General features: G+C 39.1%; 1 protein-coding gene across 2 annotated transcripts; it reads left to right on the forward strand.

The window, feature by feature from the left end:
* The first annotated feature begins 768 nt into the window (after window positions 1–768).
* Window positions 769–17,267, forward strand: DIO2 (deiodinase, iodothyronine, type II). Of its 2 annotated transcripts, none has more exons than XM_017739632.1 (2): window positions 769–990; window positions 11,989–17,267. In XM_017739632.1, exons 1-2 carry the CDS (start codon window positions 769–771, stop codon window positions 12,604–12,606), a joined length of 840 nt encoding a protein of 279 aa, XP_017595121.1. In that variant the 3' UTR covers window positions 12,607–17,267. The 2 variants fall into 2 exon arrangements, with proteins under 2 accessions (XP_017595121.1, XP_008638481.2); XM_008640259.2 differs by having other exon boundaries at window positions 11,989–12,561.
* The last annotated feature ends 671 nt before the right edge of the window (window positions 17,268–17,938 follow it).

Below are 17,938 nucleotides of genomic sequence, written 5' to 3' on the forward strand. Positions count from 1 at the left end.
CCCCCCCTCCCTGGCTCCATCTCTCTGGCTAATGAGGTTGGAACGGCTCCATCCAGCAGGTCTGTGAGGAGCCCCTTCCCTGCAAGGGCAGAGCAGACCTTGGGCCCCAATCCAGCTGCCGCCAATTCCACAGGCCCCTCCATGTATTTACTAATCCCATTTGCAAGGACAAGAGGGAGGAGGAGGAGGAGAAGAAGAAGAAGAAGGAGGAGGAAGAGGAGAAGAAGAAGAAGAAGGAGGAGGAGGAGGAGGAGGAGGCGGCGGCAGAGGCAGGCAGAGAGGGAGGGAGGCAGGGAGGAAGGAACAGAAAGTTTATGTACATAAACCTTTTTTTAAGAGTATTGTTGCACCTGGGAGCTAGCTTTACTGACACAGAAATGAGAGGTCTGTTCAGTGCTTAAATAGCTGGGAAACAATGGGATAGTGCAGGAAAGTTAACAATTAACAGTCTCAGCTTAAATTTTGTAACTGCAGGGAACTGGAAACACAGCTGCCTCTCTCTTCAGCAAAATCAGGTCTCCTGGTTAAGAGAATTTTTGTTAACATCTAAATATCTGAAAAATAAGCAGCTTGCAGTTGAATGAGTATCGTGCAGTTATGATTTTAACCAGCCTGCTCATACTTAACTATCTCTGCTTATTTTAAAGACAGCAGCTGTGAAAGGGGTAATGAGGCTTTTGAAATGCCTTTTACTTTACTCTTTTAAATGAGGGTACAGAGCAATAAAGAGAGCTGAAGGTATCCGGCTGAGGAGAAGCAGCAAGGAAGATGGGTCTGCTAAGTGTGGATTTGTTGATCACGCTTCAGATCTTGCCGGTCTTTTTCTCCAATTGCCTCTTTCTTGCGCTCTATGACTCTGTGATTCTCCTGAAGCACATGGTTCTGTTTCTGAGCCGCTCTAAGTCTGGGCGCGGTGAGTGGCGGAGGATGCTGACCTCGGAGGGGCTGCGCTGCGTCTGGAACAGCTTCCTCCTGGACGCCTACAAGCAGGTGAGTACGCGGGGATGGGGACGGTGGGGTTGGGGTGGGTGAGCTGGGATGAGCATCCCGCTCGTCAGCGGGGAAGGCAAGGGAATGACTGTGGTGCAGACTATCTCCTATCTGATGTTAAATTTGATGGGAGAAGTATAAGCTGAAAGGAGCGGTACTTCTGAGTCGGGGTTAAGAATTCACGAAATTCTGGAGCTGCTGACTCCCTGCTAACCCTCTGTGCAGCCTTGGCCACGTCACTTAGTTTAGGTGTGCCTCAGTTTCCCCAACAGCATGAATAATAATCTTCATGTTTTTAAAGTATTTCAAGATCTTCGTGTAAGAGTGATTGTAAAATACTCTAGATGTTTTCGCAGTTGTAGTTTATTATGTGAGGTCTTCAGATATTATAAAAAGACTGCATCTTCAGATAGAGCTCTGCATAGAGGTTAGCTATATAACTAGAGTTGTTTTACCTAGAGTAAAATATAGAAATGAACCATTGTCATTACACTGGCATTTTCTATTACTCATATGTTAACTTTTATATTGGAGGAGACATCCAAGTAATAGTAAAACTGTTCACAAATTGAAATAGTGGCACTTTTCCTTCATGAAAGCAGTGACAGAGGGACATGTCAGAGATTAAAAATGAACTTGACTAGCTGTCGGACAGCTGCCTGGTGATTTAAGTTAATAAAGTCAGTAACAGTTATGCAACATATACTTTTCCTTTTAAGATTTCTTACAAACATTACCCGGTGGAACTGCCCAGGTCTCATGAGGTAGCTAGAATTCCCTTTTATAGATTGAAAAGGTGGACCCAAACCCATGAAATTTCTTGCACAGACCACCCAGTTAGTAAGTAGAAGAACTGGATTCAGAGCTCTGTGGCTTTCAAAACAGTGCTTAGTCTGTTAATTTGTTGTCTTATTTAGACCATCTAATTTAACATACTCCATGTGATATCTAAGGGTCCTATCCAAAAGATACTCCACTGAAATATTTGTTTTTGTATTGCCTTCCCCCCAGTTCACTTTCACACCTCTAGAATAGCCTTTGTGTTTGCTCTTATCTAAAAATGTGAAGAGCTGGTGATGTTGGTGTTAGCTGACTTTGTGATATGGAATACCATCTGCTTAGACCGAAACCTAAGCCATGGGGACATTAAGTTTCAGTGTAAGACAAATATAAATAACTTTAGCTTTTGCCAAATGGGTCAACCTCTTATTGCCACCCCAGGAATCATCCAGCTGGCTACCCAAATAAAATAATGCTGAATGAAGCCCACTATTCTAGCCCTTCTAGGCTTTGCTTTTATTCTCTTCATAGACATTAAGTAAGTACATTTTACAGTGGCCTTGTTAAATGGGTCAGTGAACACAATCGTTCCCATTTTAAAGACAAGGTAAGGCAGGACAGTTAACACATGACTTGGTCAAGGCTCCAGTGGAAGTTGGTAGCACGACTGCAACAGTCAAGTTTTGAGGTCTCATATTTGCAATCTATGTGTGGCCTGGGGTGTGGAGAAGTTGTGAAACTGTAAGAAACCTTAAATCCATGAGATATTTTCAATCTCTTTTTGCTTAAATTACACACAATTTTTAAAAATTAAGATATTGCATGCATTTCTATAGCTTCCAAAGTCATGCATTGGCTTTCCTTCAGTATCATTGATGTTAACTGTGGAAGCTACAGGTATGATGACTCTGTGTTATTTTTGGTATTGGCAATGAAACTCATACCTTGAACTTTGGTAATTTTATTCTCTCCCTTATCATGGTCAAATCACCTAGGTTGTTCAGGTCAATCAGGCCATAAGGTTCCTAGAATGAGCTCTGGGCCTCAATGAACTCAGCAGAGAAATTCATATAAAACATAACCAAATTTTATCACCTTGTTCCAAAAAGAGGAAAAAGTCCATTCATGGCAGCTGTCCTTAAGACAAAATGAATTGACCAATGATTCATGGAAAGACTGTTTTACTTAATAGAATTATGGGCCATAAGGACAGCAGATCTTTGGAAACTCTTGTTTGTCACAGAAAGATAGTTAAGTATAGAAATCAAATTATAAAGGGGAAAAAATAAACTGAGAAGCAATATTGGAAGAAGTCTTATCACCCCCACAACAGATGAGAATCTTCTGCTGCTTCTGTAAGGAAGAAAAAGGAAAAAGTTTCATCTGAAAAGTTGTACTAGTAGAGTTGAAAAAGGTTGAAACATACTGTGCTTTGTAACATATTTAAAAAACATGAGAAATAGTGAAATATATCAAAGAATGTCCCACAAAGCATATTTTTCCTTAACTAGCCCTTTTCTAAATCCTGACTTGAATTACCCAGTTGTGATACCTTAATCTGAGACAATATGTGAGAAATGAAAATATTATGGAATCAGGGCACTATACAGCATGGCAAAATGTAGCCGATACCATAACCGTGATTGCTTGTTGCTCCAATTTGCCAGCTAAAGCCAGGTATTAGCAAATTACTTAAAAAGGTACTCAAACTCATTCTACTGAGTAGTATTTATAAGAAAAATCACCATTTTTCATGTAGACTAGCAGAATTGCAGATGTCTGAGATAACCAAAGCTAGACTGCCAGTTAGCAGAAGACTGGCTCAAAGAACTAACTGTGCTTGGTTTTACTATGTTTTGTGTCACTCACACAGAATCTTCCTGAGTACATTTCATAATATTTCTCACAAAAGTACTTGATGTAAAATTTCTATTCAAAGAAAAATTTATTGGAAGCTGTTCCAGAAAAACACTGTGAGTAGATACTATATTCAGAACTAAGGTAAATTTGTTACAAGAAAGGATCTTTGCCTTGAAAGCATGCACTGTCCCAGAATTGATTTTTTCTCAAGGAATAGTGTGTACAAGATATGGTCTTGTAATGGTTAGAGTATATTTCAAAACAGCTATTCTGATTTACTTTCTCATTGTCTAGAAAACCTTATTAATATCCAAATTTCAACTTTTTTTTCTGCTTTTTGTTGTTATTAAGTATCATTGCACATGATTTTTTGGTGAGGACAGTTATTTCATAGGCAAGATTACCTAACAACAGTTGAAGATTTTAACATCCTCAGTGGGGAGGCAATGCAAATTTTGTTGTATTGTATGCAGAGGATATTCAGTGTTCTTTCTTATTGGAACATTCTATATGACTGGTTTTCTCCATATTTTAAAATCCTCCTGGAATCAAAATAATTGCTCTTTTATTATGATTTTTAATGTAAATTTTACTAATGAATAATATATTTCTTTTTACTTCCTTAGCTCTGAGTTCAATATATGTCAGACTCGATATTGTCTACACTGCACCAGCTTTGTGATTTATAGACCATTCTCCTATTGTTTTCCAAGAGGCAAGCATGTCTTACATTACAAGCGAGTTTTTAGGACCAAACTAATCATCATAACAGAGATAAACAGAGCTAGTAGTCAAGTTACATTAACTTTCTGTAATTGAAAGAGTGCAAATGTTTTAAATATTATTTTTATATGTGTGTGTGTAGGTATTTACAATTTTATATGTTCGCACGTATAAAGATCTATACATATATACATATTTGTCTCTATATATGTACACACATATATGTATAAAAAGGCAAAAGTACACATATATAAGCATACATAATCTACTTTTCCAGGAGTCAGACTCTCTCATTTCTCTGTGTATGTATACACATATATATGTGTCTATGTACACATATATACAGATGTGAATGCAGCCACAGCTATTGCTGAGAGAGAAAAACCAAGACTTTTTGGGAGGGTGTTAGTGTAACCATGATTTACATAGGCTATTCCTACAAATGCCAGTGAGGTATTTGTTTTAGCTTAAAGCATGTATACTGAATGTATCACACATCTGCAAAAATCCAAAGAAAAAGCTGAAGAAGTTTTGAAAAAAAAAATGCAAAACCTTATTTTTACCTGCTAAGTTCTATGCTTTATTTAGCAGTGAGATGAATCTGTTTTCTATGATTCCAAAGGTGAGAAATTTTTGTCTTAACATGCTTTTAAAATACATTCAAAAATGGTTGCACCCATTAGCGATGCCTCCCTGCTGCTGGGAGCTTTTCCAGTGCCAGGTATGAACTCTGTGTTTCAGCAAGGCAGGGCTATCATTCATGGTCTCAAGTAGAAAGCTTTAATGTTATCCTTGAGGAAATCCTCCCTCTTCACCTCAGTGTAGGGTAGTTAGAGGGAAGACCTTAATGGCCTCTCCCTGCAGCAGCCCAATGCTTAGGAATGCTGTGGTGCACCTATGGTGGCAACATGCACATGTGCACATACACAGAGACGTGCGTAACTGTGCGTCATGGGCCTCAGAGGGATGCTGGTATCTCAAGTGATGGATGGTGATGGGTGTGTGTGTACTTGTACAGCTTTTTACTGTCTTTAGAATGGGCCAGCAGCAAGCTCCAGCATGACAGTCCCAACACAGGGGAATGGCTGGCACAGGATCCCAGGTTCGTGGCGTAGGCCCAGCTCTGGATGTAGCAGCAAGCAGAGTGGTTCAGTAAATACCTAGTGAGATTTTCCTGGGTTTTCAGGCAGGCACAATTAAATTACCTTTGGCTGCTTTTGCCTGCCTGGTAGGTACATGCTCTAAAGTAAATCAGCATGCAAAGCAAAACAGTCCCAAACCTGACATGTTAAATGTGTGCTGCACAACATTATCACAAAGATATATGTGAAAGTAAAATAAAAGCATGATCCTCTACCTGCTCATTGGCTGTCAAGTAACTCTTTGCTTTTTGGGGAAACATTTTAAAGGTTGAAACAGACAGAACCTTCATACTTACTATTTGTATTCATTTTGTCTGGCAAGGTAAGGAAGTATATCTCTCTGCCGTTGACTGTGATAAAGGGAATTTGTGAAAGAAAGTCTGTTGTATAATTTCAGGTTTTAGAACTAGACATCGTGTGGTATTAAAAATATTTTATCTGTTTTACAAAGTTCAGCTTTAGCAGAATTGTTTTCATTGACATTTGCAAATGAAAACAATCTTGAAAGAAGTGAGAAAAACAAAACTGAACCAAACCACAATTAAAACTTCTGCAAACTTTGGAACATAAATTCTACGGTATTTGGCCTTGACATTGCAATTATTATTAAAAAATTGTCATTATTATTAATATATAATCATGTTTGTTATAGCTGTGTCTGAGGACCAACCTAGGCCAGGGACCCACTGTACTAGGCCGTGTCCCAACAAGAGGAGCAGAGAGTCGGTCCCACGGAACTTAAGAGTTCAAACATTCAAAACAGACAAAGGGCAGGAAAAGGAATATGAGGACTTTCATCCCACATGGGGTCTCATCCCACTTCATTTTGCAGATCTAAATTCACTTCTTCCACACCACCTCTTTGCACTGTTCCATTTTCACCCTTATGTGTGAAAAACTGACTAGAAGGAGTGCTCGCCTTGCTGTCAAAGCTTTGACAACAAAAAACCCTGCCTTTTGCTGTGATAGACACAAAAAACTGTGATAGACACAAAAAAATTAGCTAACAGGCACTATTCAGGAAGAGGATTGTACAGTGCTCTTGCGTGCTGGCTCTACCTTTCTGTCAAAACCACCACTGTGTATTCATACAGTGCTAAAGCTGGGTAAAAAAAAAAAGTAAAAAACCATCATCCAAATGAATATCAAATTCCCTTCATGTGCTGAGTAACAAAAACTGATGAAGGCCTCTATCACCTATAGGCAGATCCCAGTGGCCATGGTGTAGTAGGCCATGCTCCCATCTTGAGGGAAGCATAAAGCCCTTAAGAAGCATGCTCCAGGCTCCCCAATCACAGGAACTAAAATTAACTTCAAGAGTGAAAGGCAAAAGGCTCCTTTATGCTTTCCCTGTGCCATGCATACTCATTTGTGGGACTGGCGGCTTTTAAATGGAGAGAGCAGCATTTGACTAGTTATTTTTATCTGGACTGTGCCCTGTTAATTTGTCTCTCACTTCCCTCCGTCAGCTCCACATACCCGATCCCAAATAAAAGGCTCTGGGAAAGCTTGAGTCATTTCTAGTCTCTACTCTCTGATTTCAGTAATTCAAGTTGCCACCTTCCCAAGACAAATGAACAACTTGTGCACCTTTACTCTACTCCAGACAAGGGTGTCCTGTTAATTTTATCAACTGCACAACTCTGGGTCATGTAAATAAAGAAAACAAAAATAATAGTTTGTAGAATTCCCCAACCAGAGCCAAATTATGATTTGGATGAAGGTATACTTAGCTGAATGGGATCAAATCAAAGCAGAGAATTCAAAAAAAAGCTAAAGGCTGCAGGGATTCAGTTCATTACCAGTCGCTGCACTCCAGTCCCAAACACGACACAATATGTCCATATTCAAATGACTAATATCACAAACTGCTATTTGTCTGGCAGCACCTGTTTTTTAGGGAGTTGACACAACCTGATGAGTCTTCCAAACTGTATGAAAATCCCTGATGCAGGGAATGAAAGCTGTATTGCAGTGCACAGGATCCCAGGAAGGTTATGCTGAAACTGATAAAAGCAAAACAGGAAAAAAGAAAAGGTAAATGAAGAGGCAATGTTTTGTCCATGGGGCTTTACCTAGTCCTTATGGGAAATATACAACAAAGTTAGCAGTATGTGCTATTTCTAGCCTGCAGTTAATGAATAGGGCTTTCTCTCCTGCTTTTAAGTCTCCTTCATTTTGCAGGCTGTGTGCTAAAGCATCAGCAATCTTGTTCCCTTTTCACTCTGCATGCAGACTGAGAACAGGCTGTCAGACAAACACAAAATTCTCACAAATGATGCAAGTCACTGCTTTGGTGTTGCTGCTTGCCCCTGCTGATGGCTGGGCTGGCTCTCAGATTTGGTTGGCCTACCTTGCGTGTCCCATGCAGGCTGTGTGAGAGGGGATGCCTGCGTGCTGCTTGGTTTCTACCTCATTCAGAAGGCTGGCACTGAATGGCCAAATACTCATGCACAAAAGTACGTGATTATGGAAATGCTGGGTTGCGTGTGAGGGGAATTCTGCTGGTTTGTTTCTCAGAATTTATATTTTGCCTGCCTTTGTGTAAGGTTTCAAAAGCAGTTTGGCTGAATACATGGGTGTTTTTGTTTGTTTTCTCATTGCATTGATTTTCTTTTCCAAGAGCTATTTTTTCTTTCAATAAATAACAACAAAGAAGATGGCCAAGGCCTACAATGCAGATGATCAGCAAGGATGATATTGTCATCCTTGTCAATCGCTTCAGAGTCTGGTGAAATAAACAGTCCCTTGGGAACGTCAGTGCTTCATCAAGACCAATTAGTGGATCTGCCGCTGCTATTTATGTTTAAGCATTAACGACTGGGCAGGGCTGCTTTTTGGAGTGCCTGACACTGGCATGGAACAAGGCACCGACCTAATTACTTCTCTACAAGAGCAGAAAATGCCTCGTGAATGCCTGCTTGGCAAGGATGTCTCATTAAGGGGAAAAAACCCAACACAAGCACTCCTAGAAACAAAAATTGAAATGATAGGTAACCTGCGGCCATGAGACTTCCTTCATGGCTGTGGGAAATGAAGAGAAACTGCTGTAAGGTGATGTATAGCTGTATAGATGGATAAGGGCTTCTTTGTACTTTGTTTCCTATCTCCATCTATTTTTATAGTCCATAAGGAATATGAGAGACAGAATGCAAACTTGTGTTGTTGAAGAACAGAAAATATGTTGCCATCTTTGGTATCAGTGTTAAATAGGACTTGAAGGGCATTCCCATGTTGGTGTCTGCTGGAAGTTATTTTATTAGTCTGTTTCTTCAGGGTTTGCAAACTGGCCTAGGAAATGAAAGGGTTTGGTAGACCTGAGTGAGGAGTTGGTAGTGTGGAGCTTATGATACATAGCTTCTCTTTCTGCTTAAAATGATCAAGAAGCAACCTGTGGTTTCCCAGTTAAAGAGTGGTGGCTAGGTATTTTCAGACATGATAGTTTTGTAAAACAAAACCTGAGGAGTATGTAGAAACAGCTGCTCAGATGTTTCTTTGGTCCTAAGCAGTTCGATTCATTCCTGACTTATAGGTACTTCTTTTTACCTTTATTTTTCTTCTTCGCTGAAAAGGGAGAGCAAATATCAGAAATTTGAAGTGTGCTGTTTAAATGCGATTAGTGAGATAAATTGCACGTCATTACTTCTTTTCTTTGACTGGATGAGCACACACTCTTAAATACTGAGGTCCATTATTCATCTAGGGAGTGGGTGCAGCACGAATACTTACATGTCAGGCTTTGCCCAAAAGGCACGTTCTGAGCAATATCGCTCTGAAAAAGCATGTATGGTAGTGCAGGAACAGTTAAGCTTTCTAGGTAAAGAGGGATCTAGTGTTTGTTCAGATATGCATGTGCGTGTTTCACGAGATGTACCCTTTTATTGGCAGTCACCAATTTATCACAAATTGCTGAATTGTTTAGTTGGCTTCTGGATTGAATGAAGCCCCCAGGGTGATTATATGGATGCCACATGATCTTGACCTGTATATTTCTTTGTTCAAGTGCAGCCCTTTACCTTATTCACTCCTGCCTTACCTATCTTACGTCACAGAATGGCAGAGAGAAATTTTCAGTAGCTGAACAAAAGACTACCTGCTACCTGCTAAGGTGTAGGTGGCCTTAAGTACTGTAAGATGTTTAATGCTACTTCTTAAATGCAAGAGCCTGAGTCTCTGAGCCTGCCTCTCCAGACAGATAATTTCTTGTCAAAAACTGGGATATAGTTATTTTCTTACTTTGAGTCCAGTGGACAGCATGCTCACACATCAGGTCCTAAACTCAGCTGTTTCAAGCCTCTTGCTTTCAAAGGCGAAGCATGAGTCTTTTTTTAAATGGTTACTAGGGCTCTAACAGATAGCAATGCTGCAGATGCAGCAGGTTTACAGGGATGGGGGCAAAAGGGGCTTTGCTTTCCCAGAGCATCATTGGTTCTCTTGACTGTGCTGCAGCTGCACATCCTCTGCTTCCAGTGGCAGGATCACCCCATGCTTGGCCTGGAGAGATTTGTGGGTCTCAGGCCATTTTTCTTTCTGTGGTTCTCTTCCTTGCTGATCAGTGAGTGAGAATGGCGGCACGGTTGTGTTTCAATTTGCCCTATCGAAAGGAGTCAAAATAATGCTTATAGTCAGGTGCCAACATGCTGTGAGACATTCTCATATAGCTGTGAAGTCTGGAAGCTTTAAGGGCTGTGTCTTACAAACTTTGCTTTGATTAGACTTTTGCTTCTATTGTTATTCTGATGAAATAGTGCAGAGCTATGAATAACTGCAGATTTGTTCAAGGTAGTCAGCTTTCTGAGGGAGAAACGGAGGATCCAGTATCAGCAAGCTACTTGCCTTTGGATCTATGTGCAGCAGCAACTGCATGAGTTCAGTATTCAGCTGTTCACTCAGCTTCTCACTGCATCTGACTCCTATATTGCATCTGATACCCTATAACGCCATGTAAAGCAGAAGTGCACCAGAACTCAGTTATTTATTCAGGTTTTACACAGTTCTCATGTAGTGTTAACTTCTATAGACTTTCATTGCAGCGTGGCTTCAGAAGGAAGTATATAAAATGTTAAAGACTTCAGACTTTGGCTCTGTATGTTTCCTTCAAAGCAACACTTCTGAACATAATCAAATACGGGACTGAGATAGAACAGTCAGGAAAATACAAAAGGATAATTGCATTGTTGTACTAGAGACTGGTGTTAAAGGCAGAGACATAGGAATTGCTGTGGCAGAGCTCATTAAAAATTAATTTTATTATGCAATAATGTTTTGTGGTTCTATAGTAGTTATCAGCTAAGAATCTTGGAGCCCTCTGCAGGCTCCACCTTATTCTGGCATTCCCTCCTGTGAGTTTCTTTTCTTCTGTCTCTTTTTTCTATAGACTTGCAAATAGAAGTGGTCAGGCAAAATGACCTTTCCACCATTGTCTGTTGGGTCTTAGTTAGATCTGAAGTTGGAGCTGAGACAGTTAATTTTCACCTCATCCTACTTCAGCCATCATATAAACTTTCCCCTATTCCTGTTGGTTTTTTTTTCCCCAACCATCTTGTAAAGAAATATTGCAGTAGAGGGAAATGTGTCACTCAATCACTGATGAAATTACTGCAAAGTGGTTAGAAGAAATTTTAGAGAGCACAATCTTGGATGATCCACTCTCAAAACGGTTATATATATTAAGTGGGCATCTGCAGAGATCTCTTGTGTTGGGTACTCTTGAGTATTTTTGTTCTTGGACTGCAGTATGGAAGAGGATATACAAATCTGCAAATCTCTCAACATTGAGGGGCACTGAGGGTGTTGTGAAGATCAGGAATATAATGCAGAATGATTTTTGAGAATTGGAAAAATGGCTTAAACTGTAGGTTGTAGGCTGAAAAGGGACCTAGCTTTATAACACCTTACTAGCTAATCCGAATCAATAGGCTACTGTTTTGCAGACACAGTCATGGTGTCTCATAAAAAGCAAACATCTAGAATATATAAACAGGTGTAGTCTGTGAGCTACTTCATTACATGAAGTAATGGTCTGATTATACTGAAAATTAATAAAAACACTGTTGAATTTTTGAACAGTGAGCTTCAAGGACAATATGAATCAAGTGGAGAGAGCTCATGGAAAAGGCCAGTGGAAAAAAAAAATGTCTCGCAGAGGAAAGTTAGAAGAAATTTGAGGTAGTCTGTCTGAAAGCTAATACAAATCTCCAAATACATAAGGGTGGACAGGACCATTTATGTAGTGGACAGGACAGACCTCTTATCAAATTTTTTAACATGAATGAAGTAGCATACTTGTCAGGCATGCCACATTTTCCTGAACTGTGAGTGCAGCTGGACAAGACAATCATTTTGAAGCTTCTGCTTTTGATGATTTTTTCTGTCCCTATGTGACTTGTTAGGTGTACTCTGAACAGGTGACTATTTTGAAAAAAGTTGTCATAAGGATACCGCACAAGCAAGTCACACTAACTTGCTGTGTTTTAATTTGTTCTGCCAACAGGTCAAACTGGGAGGAGAAGCCCCAAACTCCAGTGTAATCCACATAGCCAAGGGCAGTGATGGCAGCAGTAGCAGCTGGAAGAGTGTTGGTGGCAAGTGTGGAACCAAATGCCACCTTCTGGATTTTGCCAACTCCGAGAGGCCACTGGTGGTCAACTTTGGCTCAGCTACTTGACCACCGTTCACAAGCCAGCTGTCAGCCTTCAGCAAGCTGGTGGAGGAGTTCTCTGGTGTGGCTGACTTTCTGTTGGTCTACATTGATGAAGCTCACCCATCAGATGGCTGGGCTGCTCCTGGAATCTCTCCCTCTTCATTTGAAGTTAAGAAACACAGAAGCCAGGAAGAGAGATGCGCAGCTGCTCACCAGCTCCTAGAGCACTTTTCCTTGCCACCTCAGTGCCAAGTGGTGGCTGACTGCATGGACAACAATGCCAATGTGGCCTACGGGGTTTCATTTGAGCGAGTATGCATTGTGCAGAGACAAAAAATCGCCTACCTGGGAGGCAAAGGCCCCTTTTTCTACAACCTTCAAGAGGTTCGGCTTTGGCTGGAACAAAACTTCAGCAAAAGATGAAATCCATTCTCCACAGAAGTTATGTCAACAGATGTGTCCCTTTAAGGTGATGCAAAAGGGAAAAAAAAGAAAACATATGCTAGTGTGAATAAAATCTTTCCAATGATTGCAGGAGAACACATTTGATAACAATGTCAAGTGAATGTTAACTAGGAAAAGAAAATTAAACAAAAATCTAGCTCCACAGAAACATTGTCAAGTGAAAAAATCCCACTCCTGCTCTTGCTATGGGATAGAAGAGGTGAACAGGCTTCTCCAAAAAGGTGCTGCTGGCAAGCAGGTAGGGTGGTGAGATAAGACCTGTCTCTCAGAAGCTCCAGTCCTGGGATGAGGCAGAGCAAGGGTTTCTGCTTGGAAGGCATTCCATGGAAAGGCAATGCTGTACATTACATCAGAAATGCTTCTTTACACCCCTGTGGCCAATACAAGGAACCTGGGAAGAGCAGGGGGTTTGCAATTACTTTGTATACAGATGCAGTGCAGTGTGGCAATTTTCCTCTCGGTAGAAAATGTATTGTTCAGAGACTGCAGGAACCACATGCAATGCAGCGCACAGGCAGACTGGCTGTTCAGAGCAAGATGAACCTTTGTCTGCTGGTATTTGTACTCTCTGTGGACACCTCTGCACAGCATATTAACTATGTAATGCTACCTACATGTTTGTATCCAGTGTGCAGGCCTGTGCCTGCTGAGAAAGATGCTAAAATCTATGGAGTTGGACCAAAAAGACAAAGGTGATCAAATAAGCCCATTACCATTTGAAAACTGAAATACCTGCACTATTTATAACACAACACTGAGAACCATCTAGAGCATGTATCCTGAGACAAAACTCAGCTGAAGCCAACCAAACCCTTGGTTCTCAGAGCTAACAACACACATTTATCAATATTCTCTGGTTCTCACCTCTGTTTCTTTACCCACCTCCATCTCTTTCTGTCTAGCAATAGGCCTAAAGGTAATTTCACTTTTAGCTTTTAAAAAAAATAACTTATTTCTCTCTGTTTTTTTTTCTTTTTAATGTGAGATAATGACCTTGCAGGTGTATTTTGGGGATGGGGAAACTTATGCACAACTTTACCTCATTGAAATGGAAACCTATCCTGTCATTTACCCTGTTAAATGTAGTCGTGCTGACTTTTGCTATCTTAGATACCCGAAACTAGTTTATAGCTACCTTAATCTGAAAGTTGTTTGCAGACTTAGAAATGATTAGCTGCAGTTCTGCTACCAGATGAGCTGATAAGTCTGTTTCACTCATGTTCTTGAAAACCTTCCCAGAAGAGAAACAGGGAGGACAAATTAATGTGAATAAGTGTAAAAGATGGCAGAACTTTCATATGAATGAGTATGAGGAATTGATTGTTATGTTTAAAGAGATACTGTGAACTTAGAGTATATATTAAGTTTAGGTATTTCTAAAACTAAAATTATTTTATCAAGCCTAATGAAAAGTCATATTTATAATGAGCTAACCTATTAGAGCTGATAAATGAAAACCCATACGGAGATGGGACTATCCAAGTTTTCTCTCATCTTTGGCAGAAACATGAAACAGATAAATAGAAAAAGTGGCAAAAATCACATTAGGTCTTTTAATTTCTCTTCCTGCCCATTGTCAGTAATATGATGTGTTGATACTAACATAGGAAAAAATAGAAAATACATAGGTGCTTTAATTTTCACAATGCCGATTAATATTGTGAACTTCCTCTAGCTTGGCTGTTGGTCAACTTAGCCAGTGTAGGAGGAATTCAGAAATGTGTTTTCAAGCACAGATCTGAAATAGTGGCAGTAACATGGGTAATTTCTCCCATACTCAGGTTCATGCTTTCCATTCTTCTCACATTTTCCTCCATACACTGTTTAATACACACATGCACTTACAGAGTTGGTAATGTGCACTGAAGAAGGGTGTAAAGAGTGTTCCTCAGATCTCCTGGTGAGCCCCACTTCTCAGAAGGCCCGTGTCTGTGTGTGTGTGTGCATTTATATGTGCATCCATATGTAGAGAATACAATTTTATGTATGTGTATATATATGCGTGCACATATAAGTGGTGTTTAAGACCACTAATAATAATTATTCTCTCCTACCTGTTACTGTAAATCATAGCTCAGTGTGGAAGATTGTTACAGATCTTCATGACTAACTGGGATGTATAACTGAATTTTTAAAACCTATTATCATAGAAACAGTAACATAGCCAAACGACATGGTTTATTTAATCCAGTATCCTACCTCTGACTGTATCAGATGCTTCAGGGGAAGGTGCAATAGTTTTTAACTTACAGAATTTTTATTAGCTTCAGCCCTTATTATTTTTCCCTTGTCTAAAGTTATTGTTGATGTCTCATCATCCCTATGAGAGGCTGATTTTGAGGTCTGAGATTTAAATATTTTGTGAGGCTTACTAAAATAAAAAAACCCATCCCATTTAAGATCAAAGAAAACAAAATGAAAACAGATTTTTTTCTTTCATATTTAAATTGGCTGCTCTTCAATGTCATTCTCTTCTCTTGCTGTTATATGCTAAACCACTAAACATAAGTTATCCTAATTTTTCTTCTGTATGTCGGTCATTATATAATCTATATAGAAATTTGCATACCTTTTGTTTGTTTCTTTAGACAAACAATAACTCATATTCTTATACAAGTCCATATTCTTTCCTTGCCTCTGAATCTCTTCTATTTTTGCTACACTGTCCTTTTACTCAGGTGAGTAAAGATGTAGACATTAATCCAATTGAAAATCTGCATTGATATACCCAGCACAGCATCTTTTCCTTATTATATCCTATTCTTCAGTAATCTGAAACTTTTTTAAACCATAGCAACTCCATAGCCTTTGTAAAACTTAAACTAGTAAGTCTTTTCATCTTTTCCTCATTATACACTTGAAGTCTGAACTGTTTATATGGGAAATGCTAGCCAAATGTTTAGCACAGCTGTTGAAACATACCTTTAGCTCAGAGGAAAGAGTCTGAATTAGTAGTTCAGTTTGTTAATATCATTTGCATATTTAAAGTTACAATTATTTTTCAAGTCCATTCTCTCCTTTTTAATTTCCATTATTTTGTCTTATAATTCATAGATGCCTGTTTATCACATAGTATACAGGAATTATAAAATTGGCTCCTGTAAATGGGAAAAACACATTAATTTTCCACAAATAAAAATACACAATAATTTCTTTTCTTTCTTGGCAACATATATGACTGTCCTGCCTAAAATTTATAGTTATTCCAGCCTCACTGATTATCAAGACAGAAATGCATTTTGCAAAACCTTGGGTTTCCCCAGAAAACTTCTAGTCAGAAAGCAGGGCTTTCTTCAAAGACAAATGGACATAAAGGAAAAAAAAGAGGAAATGGATTTTCTAGGAGGCTGATAGAAACATAAGTTTTTTTGGTTTGGTTTGGTTTGGTTTGGTTTGGTTTTTTTTTTAGAAAATTTAAAAAAATTATTGAAAATGTTTTAATTAAATGTCATACATTATCCTCAATTGATGGTAAAAGTGGCCATGTATCTGATATCCCAAAATTTTTGCAACAGTTTTTTTGGGACCAGGTAGAAATTTTACTACCTTGCTAGCCTTGTACTTCACAGCTGGTCTAGTGTGCTCTGAGGCTGGATCTGCTTCTGTCTCATTCTCACTGTCAGGGCACTATACTATATTACTTGAGGTGCTCCAGTGTGACATACATGTTGAGCAAAGGCTCACAAAATAGGTGCCTGAAAGTATTCTGGAAGGCTACTGTATATAATAGAGACCCCAATACTGTGTCTCAACATTAGTGTGGGAAACTTCCAGTATTTTTCATTTTGAGCAACGTAAAAAGCTATTCTGGGCTATCATCCTACATTGTTCTGTGCTTAGCATCTGTATTTAGCACTGTATAAAAGGAATGTAAAACATTTTGTGCAGATGAAAAACTATAGAATTTTGCTCTTTCCTTGTGTAGACAATAACATAAATTTAAGGCAGCAGGAAAACATGCCCCATATATTAAAAAGAAGAAAATACATTATGAAATATGTTGTTGAACAACTGTCTGAACACTTTGAAAAACAAAATGCAGTGATTTTTAGGAAGGTGATCTTGGTGGGGAAACCTACAAAGCTTCTCAAAAAGGTATTTGTGCTATGCATCCAGGTGTGTGCAGAGGGAAGTTATGTTTCTGCATGTGTGAAAGTGGCTTTTCTGTGATGTGGAGTATAGATTTAAGAGTTTTTAAGACTTTCATTCAGTACTATAACCAAAGGAGTAAGAGGTGTCAGGTAGGGAATATTGGCCAGTTTTGTACGACTCGACACCATGTCTGTGGGAAATCCATATTCAGTTGGCCCCAATTTGGAGTCCTCAGTGAAGAGAGATTGGGGTGAGACAGAGGGGGCTTGTGTGCTTATGAAGATCGCTAACAAAAGAGTGATCAGCTCAGTTAGTGTTCAGATGCCTTCACACTGGCATTCCTCTGTGCACCTTAGTGTGTCTGCATTGGAAAGAGGCGTCTCTTTGGGTCTGTTGATAAGATCGCCGTGGTGTAGGTGCCTGTGTGTACTGACTATGTGTGTGTCATAGTTTAAGTGTCAAAAATACACTGCAGGAGAGCCAGCAGAATTTTGTTACAATATGGTGCTCCATGAAATGTGCTTTCTAGATTTGTTTTTCTTGTATTATAATAAACGATAAAGGAAAATATACCTCTTCTGTGTTTTATTCTAATACTGGTTGCTAATAGACAGTGGAATCTTGACATTTGACCAAGAAAACTTAAAACTATATTTAATACAAAAGATTATGCCACCCTGACTAGATCTTAAGCAATACAAGAAAAGTCCCTTATAAGTGGTGGGACTAATTTACTATCTGACTACTCAAATTTAAGAAAGGTAAAGGGGAGGGAAACAGAGAACTACAAGGACAGTATTTGAGTCTGCACAGAATTGCACTGTTCAAAAGAAAAAAGTGCTTGAAGAAAGCATGCCAAGCTGTATACAGCACGTGAAACCTGGACAAATCGGTTATGAATGCATCAGCTATAAATGCAACTCCCATTTCAATGTACAGGCAAAAGATCAAATTAAATTAAAACCACAGCTGAATAGCAACTACAAGAAAAAAAAATCAAATTAAAAATGTGCAGCAACTTTTTAAACAAACTCACTTTGTGATTTAATTGTAGTTTAGAAATTCCCTCTTCTTTGTCATCCTTTGTTACAATAAGTTTTATAGGACCCTAAATCTAAAAACTGATTGTGAATATAGGTAAGAAGGAAAAAAACAAATCACCAAAAGGAAGACCATATAAAAGGTTACATTCTAGTTTCCCAAACAGAATTGCTCATTACAGTATACTTTACAGGCCTTGAAA

Source organism: Corvus brachyrhynchos, unplaced genomic scaffold, assembly GCF_000691975.1.
Source record: "Corvus brachyrhynchos isolate BGI_N302 unplaced genomic scaffold, ASM69197v1 scaffold120, whole genome shotgun sequence".
Classification (NCBI taxonomy): domain Eukaryota; kingdom Metazoa; phylum Chordata; class Aves; order Passeriformes; family Corvidae; genus Corvus; species Corvus brachyrhynchos.